Raw genomic sequence first — 18,782 nt, 5'->3', positions numbered from 1 at the left:
AGGAGAAAACTATACGTTTCTAAGGATTGACTCCAAATATGTGGTGTCTTCACCTTGTATCCTCACGCTAGTACTCCCAATTAAACAACCCATCCGCCTATACTCATGGCAGATTTTATCCATGGGTATATCGAGGGTACATGTTTTTTTGCCATCTCTCTACTATTAATTAATCAAAGAATGGATTAAATTAAATATGATATTAAATACATGTTTTAGGCCATCTATCTACTATTAATTCATCAAAGAGTGAATTAAATTAAATATGATATAAATGTCTATCATGTCTATTTTATCCTAACTATCAAACGAACTCTCATATTCTCGTGCCACTCTTTTATTTGTGTTTATCTTACCTAGTCATCAGGAGTATCTCCTAGTACTTTACATATTAAATTCAATTTGGCTTTAAAAAAGTCACAAATATTAAATTTTATATCCAAATTATTTTGTACATTTTGCTAGGACTTTGCTTATTTAATATCAAAGAAAAACTAAACACAAAAAAACCCATATAAAAATATCATTACTATTTTAACACGCCAAAATGATTGTGAAGGTATATGCTTCTTGCATTCGCTGTTTCTCTATATATAACGACCAATTAGTCACACACTTGCCCCACACAGCATTCAATCTCTTATCTAAAGTAAGCTCAATCATGGGGAACAGTTCATCTTCTTCTAACCAGAAAAAGCCTCTTCCCATTGACACCACATTTAAGCTTCCAGCTAACATACCATCTTGGCCACAAGGTACTCATCTCTTTCACTTTCTTCTTGATAGTATTGTCACCAAATTCCGACAAGAAATTATCGACAGAAAAGATAAACATCTGTCGATAATTCTCTTGTTCTAGCAGTGATAATTGCGTCATTCTAATTTCTAATATATTTCTCTTAATGATAACTTTGTATATGTGTTTGTATAGGTGGTGGATTTGGTAATGGAATCATTGATCTAGGTGAACTAAAAGTGTCACAAATATCAACATTCAACAAAATTTGGACAACCTTAGAAGGTGGACAAGGTGACTTAGGAGCAACTTTCTTTGAACCAACAGGAATACCTCAGGGTTTCTTCACATTAGGACATTATAGTCAACCAAACAACAAACCTCTCTTTGGTTGGGTTCTAGTTGCCAAAGATGAGTCAAATGGAGCATTGAAAAAACCAATTGATTACACACTTGTTTGGAGTAGCAAGTCAGAAAAAATCAAACAAGATAAAGATGGTTACATTTGGTTACCAATAGCACCTAATGGTTATAGCCCTTTAGGGCATATTGTCACAACCACACCTGAAAAACCTTCACTTGATAGAATCCAATGTGTGAGATCAGATCTCACTGATCAATGTGAGATTAATTCATGGATTTGGGGTAAAGATAAAAAAATTGATGAAAAAGGTTTCAATGTTCATTATGTTAGACCAATCAATAGAGGTATTGAAGCTCCTAGTGTTCTTGTTGGAACTTTTTTAGCACATGTTGGTGAAATTACAAATACCCCTCTTCCTATTTCTTGTTTGAAAAATATCAACTTTATGAATTTTTCATCAATGCCTAATTTACCTCAAATTAAGGCACTAGCACAAGCTTATTCTCCTTTCATGTACTTGCATCCAAATGAAAAGTTTCAACCATGTTCAATCAAATGGTACTTCACAAATGGGGCATTGCTTTATAAAAAAGGAGAAGAATCAAATCCAATGGAAATTGATCCATTAGGCTCAAATCTTCCTCAAGGTGGAAGCAACGATGGTGCTTATTGGTTGGATCTTCCAAAAGATAAAGATAATAGAGAAAGAGTCAAAAAAGGTGATTTCAAAAATTGTCAAGGCTATTTTCATGTAAAACCAATATTTGGTGGAACATTTACTGATTTGGCCATGTGGATTTTTTACCCTTTTAATGGACCTGGCACATTAAAAGTTGGACTCATAGATAACATTTCACTTGGTAAGATAGGTGAACATATTGGTGATTGGGAGCATGTAACTTTAAGGGTAAGTAATTTCAATGGAGAGTTAAAAAGAGTTTATTTTTCACAACATAGTAATGGTCAATGGGTTGATTCTTCAGAAGTTGAATTTCAAAGTGGAAATAAACCAGTGGCTTATTCTTCATTAAATGGTCATGCTATTTATCCAAAAGCTGGATTGGTTCTTCAAGGTACTAGTGATATTGGAATAAAGAATGAAACTAAGAAGAGTGATTTGGTTATTGATTTTGGAGTTAATTTTGAAATTGTTTCTGGGGAGTATTTGGGGAATCAAATTGTTGAGCCAGGTTGGGTGAATTTTTTTAGACAATGGGGTCCTAAAATTACTTATAATTTAGGTGATGAGTTGGAGAAGTTGGAGAAGGTTGTTCCTGGCTTGAAATTGCCCAATGAATTGATAGGTGAAGAAGGGCCTACTGGACCTAAGCAGAAGAGAAATTGGGTTGGTGATGAAATTTGAAATCATTGGTTGTGGAAAATTATTCTCCTCTCTTTCAAAATTGTTCATTTCCTTAATGCAGTTAAAGTTAACTTTTGATCGGTATTTTTTAGCTGGGTTAAGTCTCGTTGGCACTTTTAAGATCGGTTCAATCACTTTTTAAATTGGTTGAACCGATCTTAAAAGTGTCAGCAGGAGTTAACTCTAGTTGAAAAATACCAAGCAACAGTTAACTTTAACTGAGTTAATGGAATGAATAATTTTGAAAGGGAGAAGAACAATTTTTTTGGTTGTGTCGTGTAAGACATGATTTTAAATTGTGATTGTAGTTGTATCATAAATTTTTATTTTGTGTTGTAATAAATTATTGACAAATGAGTCTACCATTATTTGATATATTGCACTTTGCAAAGATCTCTAAATTTTATAGAAAATGGCTGGGACATCGAATTTAAAACCATGGTGTCAAGTGGCATTATTAGGACCAATCAATTAAAAAGAAGACTTTGGTTTGTTGTGTGTATTTAATATTAGTATTTGTGATGAACACTATCCACATTATTTTCTGATTGATATTGAAACAAGTGTTAGTACTATAATGATATTGACAAAGTTGCATTTGTTGTATTTGTATGCCAGCTTGTTCTTGTTAACGTTAACAACCATGTGATTGTTTTCCTCCAAAATTATAGGTACAAGCATATTCCATTTTATTAATTTAATTAATAAGCAATCCATTAGTTTAGTAATTTACAATTGTTCATCGAAATTGTTCAATAATTTCATTGGAAAACTTATTGTGATCTGTCGGTAAAGTTTAGGAAAAAGGAAAAGAATTAGTGAAAGGACTCGTGGATGTAAAGGGTAGTTTGAAGATGTGTATAAATGTTATGAAACGTTGAAGGAGAATGGAGAAAGATGCAAGTCATTTGATTGGGGTCCATTTACTGTTGTTTGATGGCTTAGTTATTTAAAATGGCCGTATGTGAAGAATTTCAATATTTTTAACGTGGATCAAACATGTATTTAGTAGGACTCTCTAAATTTTGTTAGATTATTACTTTTTTCACTTTAAGCCTTATTTTTTTCCTTTAAAATTACCCTTTATTTAGAATTTAGAATTTGAAAGCTAGTAGGATTATACAACCCAAACATCGTAAAAATTGAAGGCAAGCATGGTTAAGACTCATCCTTGTCTAGAGTAGCAATTTGATCTCCTTTATCACCAAACATTCCCTACACCTTAAAAAACACACCATTTTGGTCGAAAACGTGATTTGGAGTAGCAATTTGATCATCAAAGGGCGTTTACAACATCATTTTTGTCTGAATGAAAATGTAATGTTCATGTAAACCTCCCTCATTTGATTTCTAAGACTTTCCTTTTGATCATGTCAACCAAATTGTACTGACATCATTCGGAATATAAAATCCGAAACCAACAGTATGTTTTAGATTGTATAATCCGAATAGCACCAGTAAAAAAACTGCCCAGTTTTCCTGACCATGATTTTGCACTGTTTCAGTAATGGATGTTCCCGTTGATGCCTCCCACAAATTGGCACCGGACATTGAACCTCCAGTATTGTTGCCGACTATTTCACTTGAAGTTATAAATGATTCCAGAAATGCCAAAGTTGAGGATCCCCCACCAAAAGTTGATATTCCTTTCAGCGATGCGAAAGTAGAGGATGCTCCTATGCTTGTTGTACCTTTAGCTGATGCTCATCCATCTGTTGGACCTGTTGTTGTTTCTAATGATCATTGATAACAGTTTACCACCAAACAAAAGTTTTCTACACAGAACGATTTATTGGAGTGGGTTCGAGAGTAAGTAAGGAAGCTAGGATTTTCAATAGTTATTGATAAATCATATATAGGTGGAAATAACATAAATGCATTTGGCACAATGATATGGAAAAGAGGAGGTTCATATAACGAGTACAAGAAGTTATCGAGAGGAAAAATATTTAGTTCGGTGAAATGTGAATGTTTGTTCAGTGTGAGAGGTTATTTGTTGATTGCTTGTGATTGGAGCCTCAAAGTTGATTACGGTAGACACAACCATGAAATGGAAGATGTGTTGAAAGGTCATAAAACTGCCAGACCTCTGAGGCAAATTCATACTAATTTAAGGAAAAGTTACAATAGAACTTCAACTACTATCAAGCATATTTATAATGCTTGTCACAAGTATAGGCAGTCCATTAGGGGTACGAGAACAAACATGCATCATCTCTTAAAATCATTGGTTGAGAATGAGTATGTGTATTATTGTGGGAAGTATCCTGATTCCGATGATATCAGAGATATTTTTTGGGCGCATCCAAATGGTACTAAGTTGTTTAGCACGTTCTCTATGGTGCTTGTGTTAGATTCCACTTATAAGACCAACACATATCATCTTCTGTTGCTTGAGTTTGTTGGTGTCACTTTTACTGAGTTGACTTTCTCTGTTGCATTTGCTTATTAAAGCAGATGTTGAAAAGATTATTGACTGGGAAATCACTTCTGCAAAGCAAGTTGAGATCCCTTTCAAGCCTGCTCGTGTTCTTCTCCAGGTACCTTGTTCAATTCTGGATGCAGTGTATTGTGATCCATGAATGGGTGTTATTAAATGATATGCATTGTTCCTTAAACCATTTCTTATTTCTTTTCCCAGGATTTTACTGGAGTCCCAGCTGTTGTTGATTTGGCTTGTATGCGTGATGCTATGAATAGGCTTGGCAGTGATTCTAATAAGATCAATCCTCTGGTATAAATCATTTTATTTCCTTTTTGTGATTTCCTTATATTGGATTTCATTTTATGGTAATCACGTGTGTTTGTTTCAAGTTTACCAAATTTATTCATAGGAATAACATTCCTTGGAATATAAAGATGGGAATTTTATTCCAAGGTATTTAGGAAAAATATGTTTGGTTAACTTTATAATATTCCTAGGAACCATGAAAATAGGGATTATAATAGGTAACTATTTATGAATTTATTCCCATCTCCACGGGAACTTTATTCCCACCCTTTTCCTTGGGAAAGATTTTCTATTCCCAGGAACATTTTATACCCGGGAATAAAATTCAGTAAACTTGTAACAAACATAGGCATATATATTCCTATCATTTTATTCCCGGGAATCAACAAATATAACTTGAAACAAACACTGGTGATTTCAAAACTTTAGTTTTGTACCTGTAGAGCGACTCGTTCCTTTAACTGATAGGAATGCTCTTATGAATCAGATTGAAAATATCTGTATAGTCTTTCTTTCTTTTTGATGAAGTTGTGTAGTATATTTTCTAAGTTTGCTTCTTCTTTAGTATAAGTGGCTCTGAGACTGACCAATACTTATTGCCAGGTTCTTGTTGATCTAGTTGTTGATCATTCAGTTCAAGTTGATGTAGCAAGGTCAGAGAATGCAGTGCAGGCTAATATGGAGCTTGAGTTCCAGAGAAACAAGGAGAGGTTTTCTTTTCTTAAATGGGGGTCCACTGCTTTCCGTAATATGCTCGTTGTTCCTCCTGGTTCTGGTATAGTACACCAGGTATGTTCAGAGTCGGGCATATAGACATGTCATGGAGTATATTTTTCATCACCATAATTATTTGGTTATCGATACTGGGACTTATAATGTCTTGGATGCCAGGTCAATCTTGAATATCTTGGACGAGTTGTTTTCAACAACGAGGGATTACTCTATCCTGACAGTGTGGTTGGGACTGATTCCCATACAACTATGATTGATGGGCTTGGAGTCGCTGGATGGGGTGTTGGGGGTATTGAAGCAGAGGCAACAATGCCTGGCCAGGTACATTTAGTTCTGAATTTTGATTTATCTGTAATGATTAACGAATGACTGTTGATTATGTCCAAAGTAATGTAATGAATGCTGACAGTTCATTCATTAGAATTACATGTTTGTATCCTATGTGTAAAACAGGCATGTGCTGTAGTTTAGTTACAGCGATGATACTAACGTTGCGTGTTATGTGATAATGACAGCCTATGAGCATGGTGTTACCCGGTGTTGTTGGGTTCAAGTTGTCTGGAAAATTGCGCAATGGTGTTACTGCAACTGACTTGGTTCTAACTGTCACACAAATTCTTAGGAAACATGGTGTTGTAGGGAAATTCGTTGAATTTTATGGTAATCAAGATCTATTGCATTTCCTCCTTATTATCAGATTGTGTCGGTCTATTTACCTGGTTTCATGGTTTCTTTGCTCCAGGCAATGGTATGGGTGAATTATCGTTGGCTGCAGGGCCACTATTGCCAATATGTCTCCTGAATATGGAGCAACCATGGGTTTCTTCCCTGTAGATCATGTAACATTACAATACCTCAAGCTAACTGGAAGAAGTGACGAGACTGTTGATGAGATAAAACCGCAAGTGCACGGTCTTACCGAAGTAGTATAAAAGAGTATCGTTCCGACAGGGAGTAGTTCAATTTAATTAACCTTTAGAGATGATTAGAAGAGAGAAGAGAATTGTAAGTTGGGGGTTTTTAAACGGTTAAAAAGCAATATAATAAAAGAGCCTTGGGATCGTTGGTTTCATCTAAATAACAAGTCCTTCTCAAACCAAAACCATAAGCTTATAATGTTATGTTAGACCTAATTTCTCAAGACAGTTTCTCTTAAGTTCCTCTAGCAACCAAGCCTATTTCGCTGACTTGATTACTATTGGATTTTGGTTCCTCTAACAACCAAGCCTATTTCGCTGACTTGATTGTTATTAGTTCCCTTGAAGATCGAAACTATATGTCTCAAAGATTGCAAAGCCTATTTCGCTGACTTTGCAATCCTTGTCTGAATTCACTTGTTCGAATATCAAAGCTCCACTTTCGTTTTATGAATTGATATTTGGAATAATGGACGAACAATTATCAAACCCTCCACTTTCGTTTCCACAGTTTGATAATGGTTAATCCATGTTAAGACGGTGAATTCAGATAAGAAATTAGGGTTACATAAGATTAAGGCTTAGGGCTTGGTTTGATTAGGATTATGTCATTTAGACTTATCCAACAATCCCAAGACAAGAAGAAGTCTACTCACTCATGTTCATCGTAGACATGGGGGAGAAGAGAGAAAGCATGAAAGTAAAAGACATGAAAATAAAGGAAAGGAAAAGAACTTTATTTAGAAAAGCAATTGTCACTTATTGTATTCCAAGTAAAGATGAATATTTGTGATGGCTAGCTACTCTATTTATAGTACACAATTGACTTAAAATCTAAGCAAGTATATTCCAAGAATATTCCACGGTAGATTGTGCGCCAAAATATAATAGCTTAGAATCCAAGCAAAAGCAGCAAAAGGTGCTCTGGAGGGTGGCACGGCCGTGCCAAGGCTAGCACGGGCCGTGCCAGGCTTCTGACTTATGGGAGACATAATTTGTCTCTCAATCTTTATATTTTTGTGTCCAATTTGCTCCAAACCCCTTTCTTTTGCTCCAAGATTCAATCCATCCAATATTCTTCCCTGAAATATAATAAATTGCAATTTAAAGTAAACTATCCTAAAAAGGAAATAATACTAATATAAAAATATATAAAATCTAAATAAAACTAAACTAAAAAGCATATTAAAATAAACAATAAATGACTCATCAAACTCCCCCACACTTGAATCTTTGCTTGTCCTCAAGCAAAAGGCATAAACATAGTAGCATCAATAGTTAATTCAAATGACAATTCAATTAAATCACATGTCTCCTCAAGGGCTTAAATCCCAAATGTACACTAATCACAAACTTAAGCATTTCTTGAAATCTTTATTCAACCCAACGATCAAGTTTCAAGTGTGTGTGTGTGTGAAGTCCAACCCTTTTCTTGCTCCTGTATAAGATAGGTATTATGAGGAAACATGGTCTAATCCTAGCACTAAACTAACCAAGAAAGATTCCTTCTACAATTCATATAAGAGAGATGGGAGTATTTGAGAATCTTTGTTCTTTGCCATTTGCACATTTTAAGTTCTTTATTTAAGGAACAACATCTTCACGTAGGAGGTCGGAGGGCCTACCCCCTTCCCCAATCTAGATTCAATGATGCTTTTTAAAGTTTTTTCTCAAGATAACAATCACCTTCATGTAGGAAGTCGGAGGGCCTACCTCCTTCCCCAATCTAGATTCAGTGATGAGATCTTGGAATTTATTTGGCTTTTTGGCTTCTTATGAATTTCCTTATACTCACTTATACTACTGGCGCTTTGAGAATCTTTAAAGGTTAATGCACCACTAAGATTAAAACGTGTTTCCTTCAAATACCTATTCATACATTTACTCAAGGGAAGCAACTTTGTGTTTTTCTCATTGAAGAACTTTATTCACTTTAAAACAAGATGTGGGTATATCAAGAAGACTAAAAAAACACAAGAGTTTGCTTTCATGTACAAGAATCAACAAAATAAGAGGAGACAATGAAAATTTTTGTGTCACGATATTTTCAATAAAAATTAGCTACTTAAACATGCCTTTCACAATAAAACGAAACAAAAGAATAAAGTTCAAGGGAGTTTGGAAACACTACGACTAAAGACACTTTAGTAGGCTCCCCCCACACTTAGGAGAAGCATTTTCCTCAATGATTCAAATGATAGAAACGAAAGAAATAAGGAAAAAAATGAGAAAGGGTGCGGAAAGCTCACAATTTGTCGAAATTTTAAACTCCGGAGGCCTTCAGGTTGGCACGGCCGTGCCAGATGTAGCATGGGCCGTGCCATCATTCTGCCAACTTTATTGAAGATGTGGTTGTGTTTCTTGGCACGGCCGTGCCAAATCAAGCACGGGCCGTGCCACCTTTCTGGTTCTTGGAACTTTGATTTTCTTGCGTTTCTTAATCAATCTCGGACACTTACCTACAAAATAAAGAGAAATAACAGAAAACAAAGAAAGCAATTAAAATGGTGGGTTGCCTCCCACGAAGCGCTCTTTTAACGTCACTAGCTTGACGAAGGTGAGGATGAAAATCCTTAAGGTGGGTCACTAAGGGTGAAATCAGCCACTACTTCATTTACTTCTCCGGTATTATAGATTTTAAGCCGTTGGCCATTAACCGTGAAGGATCCTGTTTCTTCAGAAAAGATTTAAATCGCCCCATAAGGGTAGACTGTGCGAACTTGGAAAGGACCGGACCATCGTGATCGCAGTTTACCTGGAAAGAGCTTTAGCCTAGTGTTAAAGAGCAGCACAAGGTCACCACTTTTGAAGTGCCTTTTGATGATTTTCTTGTCATGCCAGGTCTTAGTTCTCTCTTTGTAAATGCGGGCATTCTCATAGGCATCCATCCTAAGTTCTTCTAGCTCGTTTAATTGAAGTTTTCTTTTGTCACCGGCTAAATTGGGATCTAAGTTGAGGTTTCTAATTGCCCAATAGGCCTTATGCTCGAGCTCAACAGGAAGGTGACAAGATTTCCCATAGACAAGTTTAAAAGGGGTCATCCCAATGGGGGTTTTATAAGCCGTTCGATAGGCCCAAAGGGCATCGTCAAGCTTATTTGACCAATCTGTTCTAGAGGTGGAAACAGTTTTTTCAAGGATAGCTTTAATTTGTCTGTTTGAGACCTCCACTTGTCCGCTAGTTTGGGGGTGATAGGGTGTCGCAATTTTGTGCCTCACTCCAAGTTTTTGCAAAAGTTTTTCAAAATGTCTTGAAATGAAGTGAGACCCTCCATCGCTTATCACAACTCGTGGCACTCCGAATCTAGGGAAGATGACTTTCTTAAACATTTTTATAACTACCTGTGCATCATTAGTGGGGGGAAGCAATGGCCTCAACCCATTTGGACACATAGTCAACGGCTACTAATATGTACTGATTCCCAAAAGAGGAAGGGAAAGGTCCCATAAAGTCAATACCCCAAACATCAAAAATTTCCACTTCAAGGATGTTATTCAAAGGCATTTCATTTCTTTTTGTAATGCTACCGGTGCGTTGACATTTGTCACATTTAGAGATAAAGAGATGCACATCTTTGAAAAGTGATGGCCACCAGAAACCAGAATGAAGAATTTTGAAAGAAGTCTTTTGTGTACTGGCGTGGCCGCCATAAGAAGAGGAGTGACAATGAGTTAGAATACTACTTACCTTGTTTTCAGGAATGCATCGCCTGAAAATCCCATCTGAGCCTCTTCGGAAGAGGTAGGGCTCGTCCCAATAGTAGTGCTTGAGATCATTGAAGAATTTCTTCTTTTGTTGGTAGTTTAACTCGGGTGGTAGTACTCCTGCTGCAAGAAAGTTAACAAAATCTGCATACCAAGGTGCGTCAGTTTGTGCCAATAAGAATAGTTGGTCATCTGGGAATGAGTCATCCAAGGGTAGCTCATCCTTATTGGTCTCCCGAAGTCGGGACAAGTGGTCAGCGACAACATTTTCTACGCCCTTTTTATCTTTTATTTCAAGGTTAAATTCTTGGAGGAGCAAAATCCATCGGATCAATCTCGGTTTGGCATCTTTTTTGTTTAGCAAGTATTTTATGGCCGAGTGATCTGTATAAACAATGATTTTTGATCCCACCAAGTATTGCCGAAATTTGTCAATGGCGTAGACAACTGCTAGCAATTCTTTTTCTGTCGTGGCATAGTTTACCTGTGCCCCATCTAGGGTCTTATTGGCATAGTATATGGCATGCATCTTTTTGTCCCTTCTTTGACCTAATACTGCCCCAACCGCATAGTCGCTTGCATCACACATTATTTCAAAAGGCAAGTTCCAATCTGGTGGTTGTATGATTGGGGCGGTAATTAGTGCTTCCTTCAACCTGCAAAATGCCTGCAAACAAGAATCATCAAAGGTAAAGTCTGCATCCTTGAGAAGCAGGCTGGTTAGCGGCTTAGTGATTGATGAAAAATCTTTGATGAAACGACGGTAGAACCCTGCATGTCCTAGGAAACTTCTAATTTCTTTGGCTGAGGTGGGAGGTAGCATTTTTTCAATAATTTCGATTTTTGCTTTGTCGACCTCTATACCTCTGTCGGAAACCAAGTGTCCTAGGACAATTCCTTCTCTTACCATGAAGTGACATTTCTCCCAATTTAAGACTAGGTTCACCTGTTCACATCTTTCCAAAACTTTTTCAAGGTTAGTCAAACAATCATCAAAATTAGAACCATGCACAGAAAAATCATCCATAAAGACCAAAAGGCATTCTTCTATAAGCAAAGGTCCCGAAGGGACATGTAAAAGTTGTCTTTTCTTGGTCATTAGGGTGAATGGGTATTTGGAAAAATCCAGAATAGCCATCTAGGTAACAAAAATGCGAATGCTTAGCTAACCTTTCTAACATTTGGTCTATAAAAGGGAGAGGGAAGTGATCTTTACGGGTTGCTTTATTAAGCTTCCTATAATCAATACACATTCTCCAACCGGTGACGGTTCTAGTGGCAATGGATTCATTTTTATCATTTTTAATAACTGTGAGACCACCCTTCTTTGGTACAACTTGCACGGGGCTAACCCATTTGGAGTCAGAAATTGGATAAATAACACCTGCATCTAGGAGTTTTAAGACTTCCTTTTTCACAACTTCTTTCATATTGGGATTTAGTCTTCTTTGGTGTTCAATGGAGGGTTTATAGTCTTCTTCAAGAAGTATCCTATGCATGCATAATGAAGGATTTATTCCTTTAATGTCATCAATGGTGTAACCTATGGCTTTAGGATATTTCTTGAGGACATAAAGCAATTTTTCAGTTTCTACTTCATCGAGACTTGCATTTACAATAACAGGATAAGTGGAGTTAGGGCCCAAGAATTCATATCCTAGATTTGATGGAAGTGTTTTGAGTTCTACTTTCGGTGCCTCCTTGGGTAGAAGTGTTGGTTCTTCTTTTACTAACTCCTCCACACTTAGACCTTTCATTGGAGGAGTTCTATCTAACAGTTCTTCATAAGCTTTTGCCTCCCCTTCCAGTTTTGTACCTGCATTGTTAACCAAGCATACTTCCAAACCATCATGTGTAGTTGATGCTGAAGAGCATTCTTTCACGCAATGGTCGATTATGTCTATCATGCAACAAGAGTCCTTAATGGAGGGACCTTTCATTAGTTTAGCAAGTTCAAATTCAACAGTTTCCTTACCTACATTGAAGGCAAGCTTACCCTTTTTTACATCAATGATAGCTTCTGCATTGGCCAGGAAAGGTCTTCCCAAAAGAATTGGTACCTGATTGTCTTCCTCCATTTCCATCACAACAAAATCGGCGGGGATATATACCTCTCCTACCTTAACGGGGACATCTTCTATGATTCCAACTGGATACTTAACAGAACGGTCTGCTAGTTGTAGGGTCATCCTTGTTGATTTAAGTTCCCCTATTCCCAACCTCTCATAAAGTGATAAGGGCATTAGGCTGACACTGGCTCCTAGATCACACATAGCTTTCTTCACAACTTCCGACCCTATGACACAGGGTATGGAAAAACTACCTGGATCTTTAAGCTTTGGTGGCAATTTATTTTGGATGATGGCACTACATTCTTCCGTAAGGTTAACCGTCTCACTTTCCTCAATCTTTCTCTTTTTAGAGAGGATTTCTTTCAAAAATTTAGCATATGTGGGCATTTGGGTTAGGACCTCGGTAAATGGCACATCAATATATATCTTGTTCATCATCTCCATGAACTTTTTGAATTGCTCATCGAGCTTAGATTTGGCAAACCTTTGTGGGAAGGGGATTTTTGGCTTAAAGGGAGGTGGCGTGTTTTCCTCAACTCGTGGTTCCTCTCTTTCTGCCCTGGTTTCCCTAGATGGTGGTTCGCGGATTTCTTTCTCACTGTCATTGGTCTCGGTTCTCCTTATGGGGTCTTCGAGTGGCTTACCACTCCTAAGTGTAACAACATTCATTTTATTGGGGTGGTCAACTTTACGAACTACCTGGGAGAGCTGAGTTTCAGAAATTTTGTTGTGAGAGGAGATGGAGTCTATCTTTGTTGTGAGAGTAGCAAGAGAGTTGTTCAAAAGTCTAGTTTGATCCTTGAGCTCTTGGAGTTGTTCGGATTGTTTAAGAAAATAGTTTTCCATTAAAAGTTCAATGTGAGATTTTTGAACAACTCTTTGGCCATTCTGAACAAAATTTTACTGCTCAACACTACTTAGGTTGCAATCGGTGTTAGAATGACTAGATAGGCCACATGCTTCACAAGGAGGTGAGAAGGTAGGTGTGCTCATGCGATCAAGTCTTTGAGATAATGCATTCACCTTGGTAGATAAATAGTCAATGGAAGAGGTTTCATCCATACCTGCCTCTTTTTTAGAGGGTGAAGGATCGATGGTTGCTTTTTCTTCTGTCCATTGGAAGAGGTTTAGAGCCATGTTCTCAATTAACGCATAAGCTGTTGTGAAGTCTTTGTTCATTAGGGCACCACCTGCAGCTGCATCAATAGTCAATTTAGTGCTAGATGTTAGACCATTATAAAAGGTGTGGATAATTAACCATTTTTCTAGACCGTGATGGGGACAACGTCTAAGTATTTCTTTAAAAAGTTCCCACACATCGAAAAGAGATTCCCCGTTCTTTTGAGTAAATTGGTAAAGCTTTCCCCTAAGTTGGGCAGTTTTGGATGGGGGAAAGAAACGGCAAAGGAACTCTCGCCTCAGTTGGTCCCATGAGGTAATGGAACCAGGTTTCAAAGAGTTGAACCAATTGCTGGCTTTATCTTTTAGAGAAAAAGGGAAGAGATGTAGCCTGACGGTTTCTTGGTCGTCCTTGCAAGTTACACTAAGTCTCCAAAAGGTTGAGATATGTAAATTTGGGTCCTTGGAAGGTGATCCAGAGAACTGGTTTTGTTGCACCAGAATAAGTAGTGCAGGTTTTATTTTGAAGTTGCTACCTTGAACTGTTGGGTAGACTATAATAGTGCATGGCTCATCCGAAGAAGGGATCGAATACTCCTTAAGAGTGCGTTCCTCAGCCATGTTATCTATTATCTTTAAGCCACCCAAATCAAGTGTAGGAAAAGAAAAAAAAAAAAGAAGAAGGGAAGAAGAGGGGAGAGAAAAGAGTTCTAATCACAAAGAAAGAGTTAATCAAATTAGTTTTACTCCCCAGCAGCGGCGCCAAAAACTTGATGAGATAAAACCGCAAGTGCACGGTCTTACCGAAGTAGTATAAAAGAGTATCGTTCCGACAGGGAGTAGTTCAATTTAATTAACCTTTAGAGATGATTAGAAGAGAGAAGAGAATTGTAAGTTGGGGGTTTTTAAACGGTTAAAAAGCAATATAATAAAAGAGCTTTGGGATCGTTGGTTTCATCTAAATAACAAGTCATTCTCAAACCAAAACCATAAGCTTATAATGTTATGTTAGACCTAATTTCTCAAGACAGTTTCTCTTAAGTTCCTCTAGCAACCAAGCCTATTTCGCTGACTTGATTACTATTGGATTTTGGTTCCTCTAACAACCAAGCCTATTTCGCTGACTTGATTGTTATTAGTTCCCTTGAAGATCGAAACTATATGTCTCAAAGATTGCAAAGCCTATTTCGCTGACTTTGCAATCCTTGTCTGAATTCACTTGTTCGAATATCAAAGCTCCACTTTCGTTTTATGAATTGATATTTGGAATAATGGACGAACAATTATCAAACCCTCCACTTTCGTTTCCACAGTTTGATAATGGTTAATCCATGTTAAGACGGTGAATTCAGATAAGAAATTAGGGTTACATAAGATTAAGGCTTAGGGCTTGGTTTGATTAGGATTATGTCATTTAGACTTATCCAACAATCCCAAGACAAGAAGAAGTCTACTCACTCATGTTCATCGTAGACATGGGGGAGAAGAGAGAAAGCATGAAAGTAAAAGACATGAAAATAAAGGAAAGGAAAAGAACTTTATTTAGAAAAGCAATTGTCACTTATTGTATTCCAAGTAAAGATGAATATTTGTGATGGCTAACTACTCTATTTATAGTACACAATTGACTTAAAATCTAAGCAAGTATATTCCAAGAATATTCCACGGTAGATTGTGCGCCAAAATAGAATAGCTTAGAATCCAAGCAAAAGCAGCAAAAGGTGCTCTGGAGGGTGGCACGGCCGTGCCAAGGCTAGCACGGGCCGTGCCAGGCTTCTGACTTATGGGAGACATAATTTGTCTCTCAATCTTTATATTTTTGTGTCCAATTTGCTCCAAACCCCTTTCTTTTGCTCCAAGATTCAATCCATCCAATATTCTTCCCTGAAATATAATAAATTGCAATTTAAAGTAAACTATCCTAAAAAGGAAATAATACTAATATAAAAATATATAAAATCTAAATAAAACTAAACTAAAAAACATATTAAAATAAACAATAAATGACTCATCAACTGTGAGTACCCGATCATTATTGTTTCTGAATGGTGCGAAATGCTTAAATGACTACTTAACCTTTATTTTTGGCCAAATGTAGGTGGCAATGATAGAGGCCTATCTCAGGGCAAACAAATTGTTTGTCGACTATAATGAGGTAATACCAGATGAATACACACTCCATTTGAACAAAACAAATGTGTGCATATGTTAAGGTTATAGAATGCTGATTTGTTTTTGTATTAATTCAGCCTCAACAAGACAAAGCTTATTCATCATATCTTGAATTGAATCTTGACGAAGTCAGAACCATGTATCTCAGGACCAAAGAGGTAAGATACTGCCCTTTTACACGCTTCCTAATAGTTTAATGTGACTATTGTATCATCTATATAATAATTCATGCTAAATGTTACTAATGCCAGACCTCATGATCGGGTGCCTTTGAAAGAAATGAAGTCCGATTGGCATTCTTGTCTTGATAACAAAGTGGGATTCAAGGTCAGTAATGATGTATTAATCAAACATTTTTTCTCATGTCTCTCAAGAAATGATGTTTTGATAGTTGGTTATTATATCTTGTATTAGTTCTCAGTAAGAAAAAACATTATTGTCTGCTCATTTGGTTGTTTTTGCTTTGCGAGAATATGCTAAACAGGATAACTTTGGTGTCACTTTCTAACTGTGTTTGTCTGCATTGACTAGCATACTAGTATGTCCAAGTTGATATAATCACAAAGCCAAGTTAAAGTTGTTGTATCTTATGCAAATTGGTTCACTGTTCAGAAAAGTAAATAACTTTTGGCTAACTTGAATAATTCAAAAGGAAAACATTATGTTAAGGGAAAAGAAATCACCTATTTTTTAAAACAGAATATGAAGCGTTTGATATTTACTGGAAGTCAGTCCAATTTCCTGACCATTCTTCTGTCTCGTCATCTTTCTCACTTCCTATGATTGTTGTAATAATTAGAATGCAATGAACAAATTCTTTTTCTAATACTAGTACTTCTGATTGTTTCAACTCGTTGACCTTCAACATGAAGACACATCACTCATTTGGAAACGCAAAACATGCATTAATGTAGTCATCCTTAATGTTTGCTTTGAATACAGGGGTTTGCTATACCAAAAGAAGCACAAGGCAAAGTTGCAAAATTCGATTTCCATGGGCAGCCAGCTGAGCTAAAACATGGCAGTGTTGTGATTGCTGCAATCACAAGTTGTACAAATACATCAAACCCAAGTGTTATGCTTGGAGCTGGTCTTGTTGCAAAGAAGGCGCATGACTTAGGTTTGAAGGTTAGCCACTGATTATATTACGTAATAAAGCTATTGCTGTTTTTCAACACAACAACCTTACTCTGATGTGCTCCACTTTCCTGCCACTAATAAAAAGACATTGTCCTCCGTGTATGCTGTCCTCATCTTGATTTTAACTGTAGATGTTTTCACTGTTTGTCAGGTTAAGCCTTGGGTAAAAACAAGTCTTGCTCTTGGTTCTGGAGTTGTTACCAAGTATCTACTTCAGAGGTATTTCACGCTTATTAATATTAGATCATTAATTCTGTCATTTGTAGCATAGATTTATAATGTACTTTTCCCTCTTCAGTCTTCACAAGTTTGCAAAGATGTATACTGAATTTTAATTTGTTTGTTTAATTTTTGCACAGTGGTCTACAAAAATATCTGAATGAGCAAGGTTTCAATTTTGTTCGATTCGGCTGTACCACATGTATTGGCAATTCAGGGGATCTTGACGAATCAGTTGCTTCTGCTATCTCAGAAAATGGTATCTGATAGATCATATGAAATTTAATGTCTATATCTAAAGCTGATTTTTATGCATTCTTTACTCTTTTTTTCTTTCTTGTTTGTATTTTGTAGATCATATTCTGCTTTAAAATGTTGTGTTGATTTAGTCTTGTATGGTTTGGTGCAGACATAGTAGCATCTGCTGTGCTGTCCAGGAACCGTAATTTTGAGGGCCGAGTGCATCCCTTGACACGCGCTAACTATCTTGCCTCGCCTCCATTGGTTGTTGCTTATGCTCTTGCTGGCACGGTATGTATGCCTAATTCATTTAAATGTCTATTATATGTAATATATGAATGGTTTCCAGTTTTTGTTTTTTCCATATTCTCTTGTTGTCTTATTTTTGTTATTGCTTCAAAGATTATTAATGCCAAGGATTAAAAGACTTGGTCAGACAAAACAAAACTGACAAGTGTTAAAATTATTGGAGGCTAATCACAAGAATTGATAGTCTTTTTTTTTTTCTTTTTCGAATGGCAAATGTTAAGCATGTTAATTGTTTGTGTTAGTTTTTTGTTGTGGGTAGGGGTTGAACCCACAACAACCTTATTCCTCCACTCCTTAACACCCCCACCTCAACCACCTTATATCTCCCGAACTAAAGTAACAACTAAACAGGGCCACCCAATCATGACCATGTGTATTTATACTGTCTGCTAGTTGTTTCATGTCCAACCTTTTCTTTTATGTGTTCAGCTCCATGTTGTATGTAATGTATCGAACTCGAGCTCAATCCAATGCTTTCTACCATATCTACTTTTATTTTTGTGTTAAATAAATTTTAGTCCCTATAAAATTTCCAAATTTTGCTCCCTCTAAAAAATTTCTTAAATTTTTGCTCTAAATATTTCCTATTACCACTTTTGCTCCCTGCTTTTAAGCCATGTCATGTGTATCCTTCATATTTCAGAATGATTTTTTTTTTCTTCTAGGAATATTTAGAATACTATAAGAATTTCTTCCAGAAAGTTTTAGACTTTTTAAGAAAACACGTATTAAATATGAATTTTTAACCGCAAGAAACATAAAAATTCATATTTAAATTCATCCTTGTTAAAAAATTCTACTTTTGAAAGAGAGAATTCTATAATGTACTACTAAACATGACTGTAAAAAAAAATTCATAATTTAGAATGATACACATGATTTGACTTAAAGCAGAGACCAAAAGTGGCGACGGAAAATATTTGGAGGACCAAAAATAGATTAAATTTTTTAGAGGCACTAGAAG

General features: G+C 36.4%; 2 protein-coding genes, 1 non-coding gene and 1 pseudogene across 3 annotated transcripts; all 4 read left to right on the top strand.

Moving 5' to 3' along the window:
* The first annotated feature begins 594 nt into the window (after positions 1-594).
* Positions 595-2,856, top strand: LOC25486985 (uncharacterized). The gene is made up of 2 exons (XM_013608818.3): positions 595-755; positions 932-2,856. The coding sequence occupies exons 1-2, from the start codon at positions 662-664 to the stop codon at positions 2,461-2,463; spliced, it is 1,626 nt and encodes a 541-aa protein (XP_013464272.1). The 5' UTR covers positions 595-661; the 3' UTR covers positions 2,464-2,856.
* A 1,495-nt stretch (positions 2,857-4,351) lies between these two features.
* LOC120575781 (uncharacterized) lies at positions 4,352-5,045 on the top strand. Its single transcript, XM_039831059.1, has 2 exons — positions 4,352-4,775; positions 4,921-5,045. The coding sequence occupies exons 1-2, from the start codon at positions 4,352-4,354 to the stop codon at positions 5,043-5,045; spliced, it is 549 nt and encodes a 182-aa protein (XP_039686993.1).
* On the top strand, positions 4,917-17,947 carry LOC120575811 (aconitate hydratase, cytoplasmic-like; annotated as a pseudogene).
* On the top strand, positions 13,887-13,993 carry LOC120578821 (small nucleolar RNA R71). The gene has a single exon (XR_005644630.1). It is a non-coding gene; the product is annotated as a small nucleolar RNA R71 (small nucleolar RNA).
* Positions 17,948-18,782: the final 835 nt, after the last annotated feature.

This window comes from Medicago truncatula, chromosome 2 (assembly GCF_003473485.1).
Source record: "Medicago truncatula cultivar Jemalong A17 chromosome 2, MtrunA17r5.0-ANR, whole genome shotgun sequence".
NCBI lineage: Eukaryota > Viridiplantae > Streptophyta > Magnoliopsida > Fabales > Fabaceae > Medicago > Medicago truncatula.
This window is presented reverse-complemented; position numbering and strand designations above follow the sequence as displayed.

Excerpts from the sequence above, each read along its gene's own strand:
- LOC25486985 (XM_013608818.3), top strand. The coding sequence starts at position 662 with ATGGGGAACAGTTCATCTTCTTCTAACCAGAAAAAGCCTCTTCCCATT. Across the intron at positions 756-931 it reads CATACCATCTTGGCCACAAG|GTGGTGGATTTGGTAATGGA; the intron begins GTACTCATCTCT and ends GTGTTTGTATAG.
- LOC120575781 (XM_039831059.1), top strand. The coding sequence starts at position 4,352 with ATGATATGGAAAAGAGGAGGTTCATATAACGAGTACAAGAAGTTATCG. Across the intron at positions 4,776-4,920 it reads TTTTTGGGCGCATCCAAATG|ATGTTGAAAAGATTATTGAC; the intron begins GTACTAAGTTGT and ends TTATTAAAGCAG.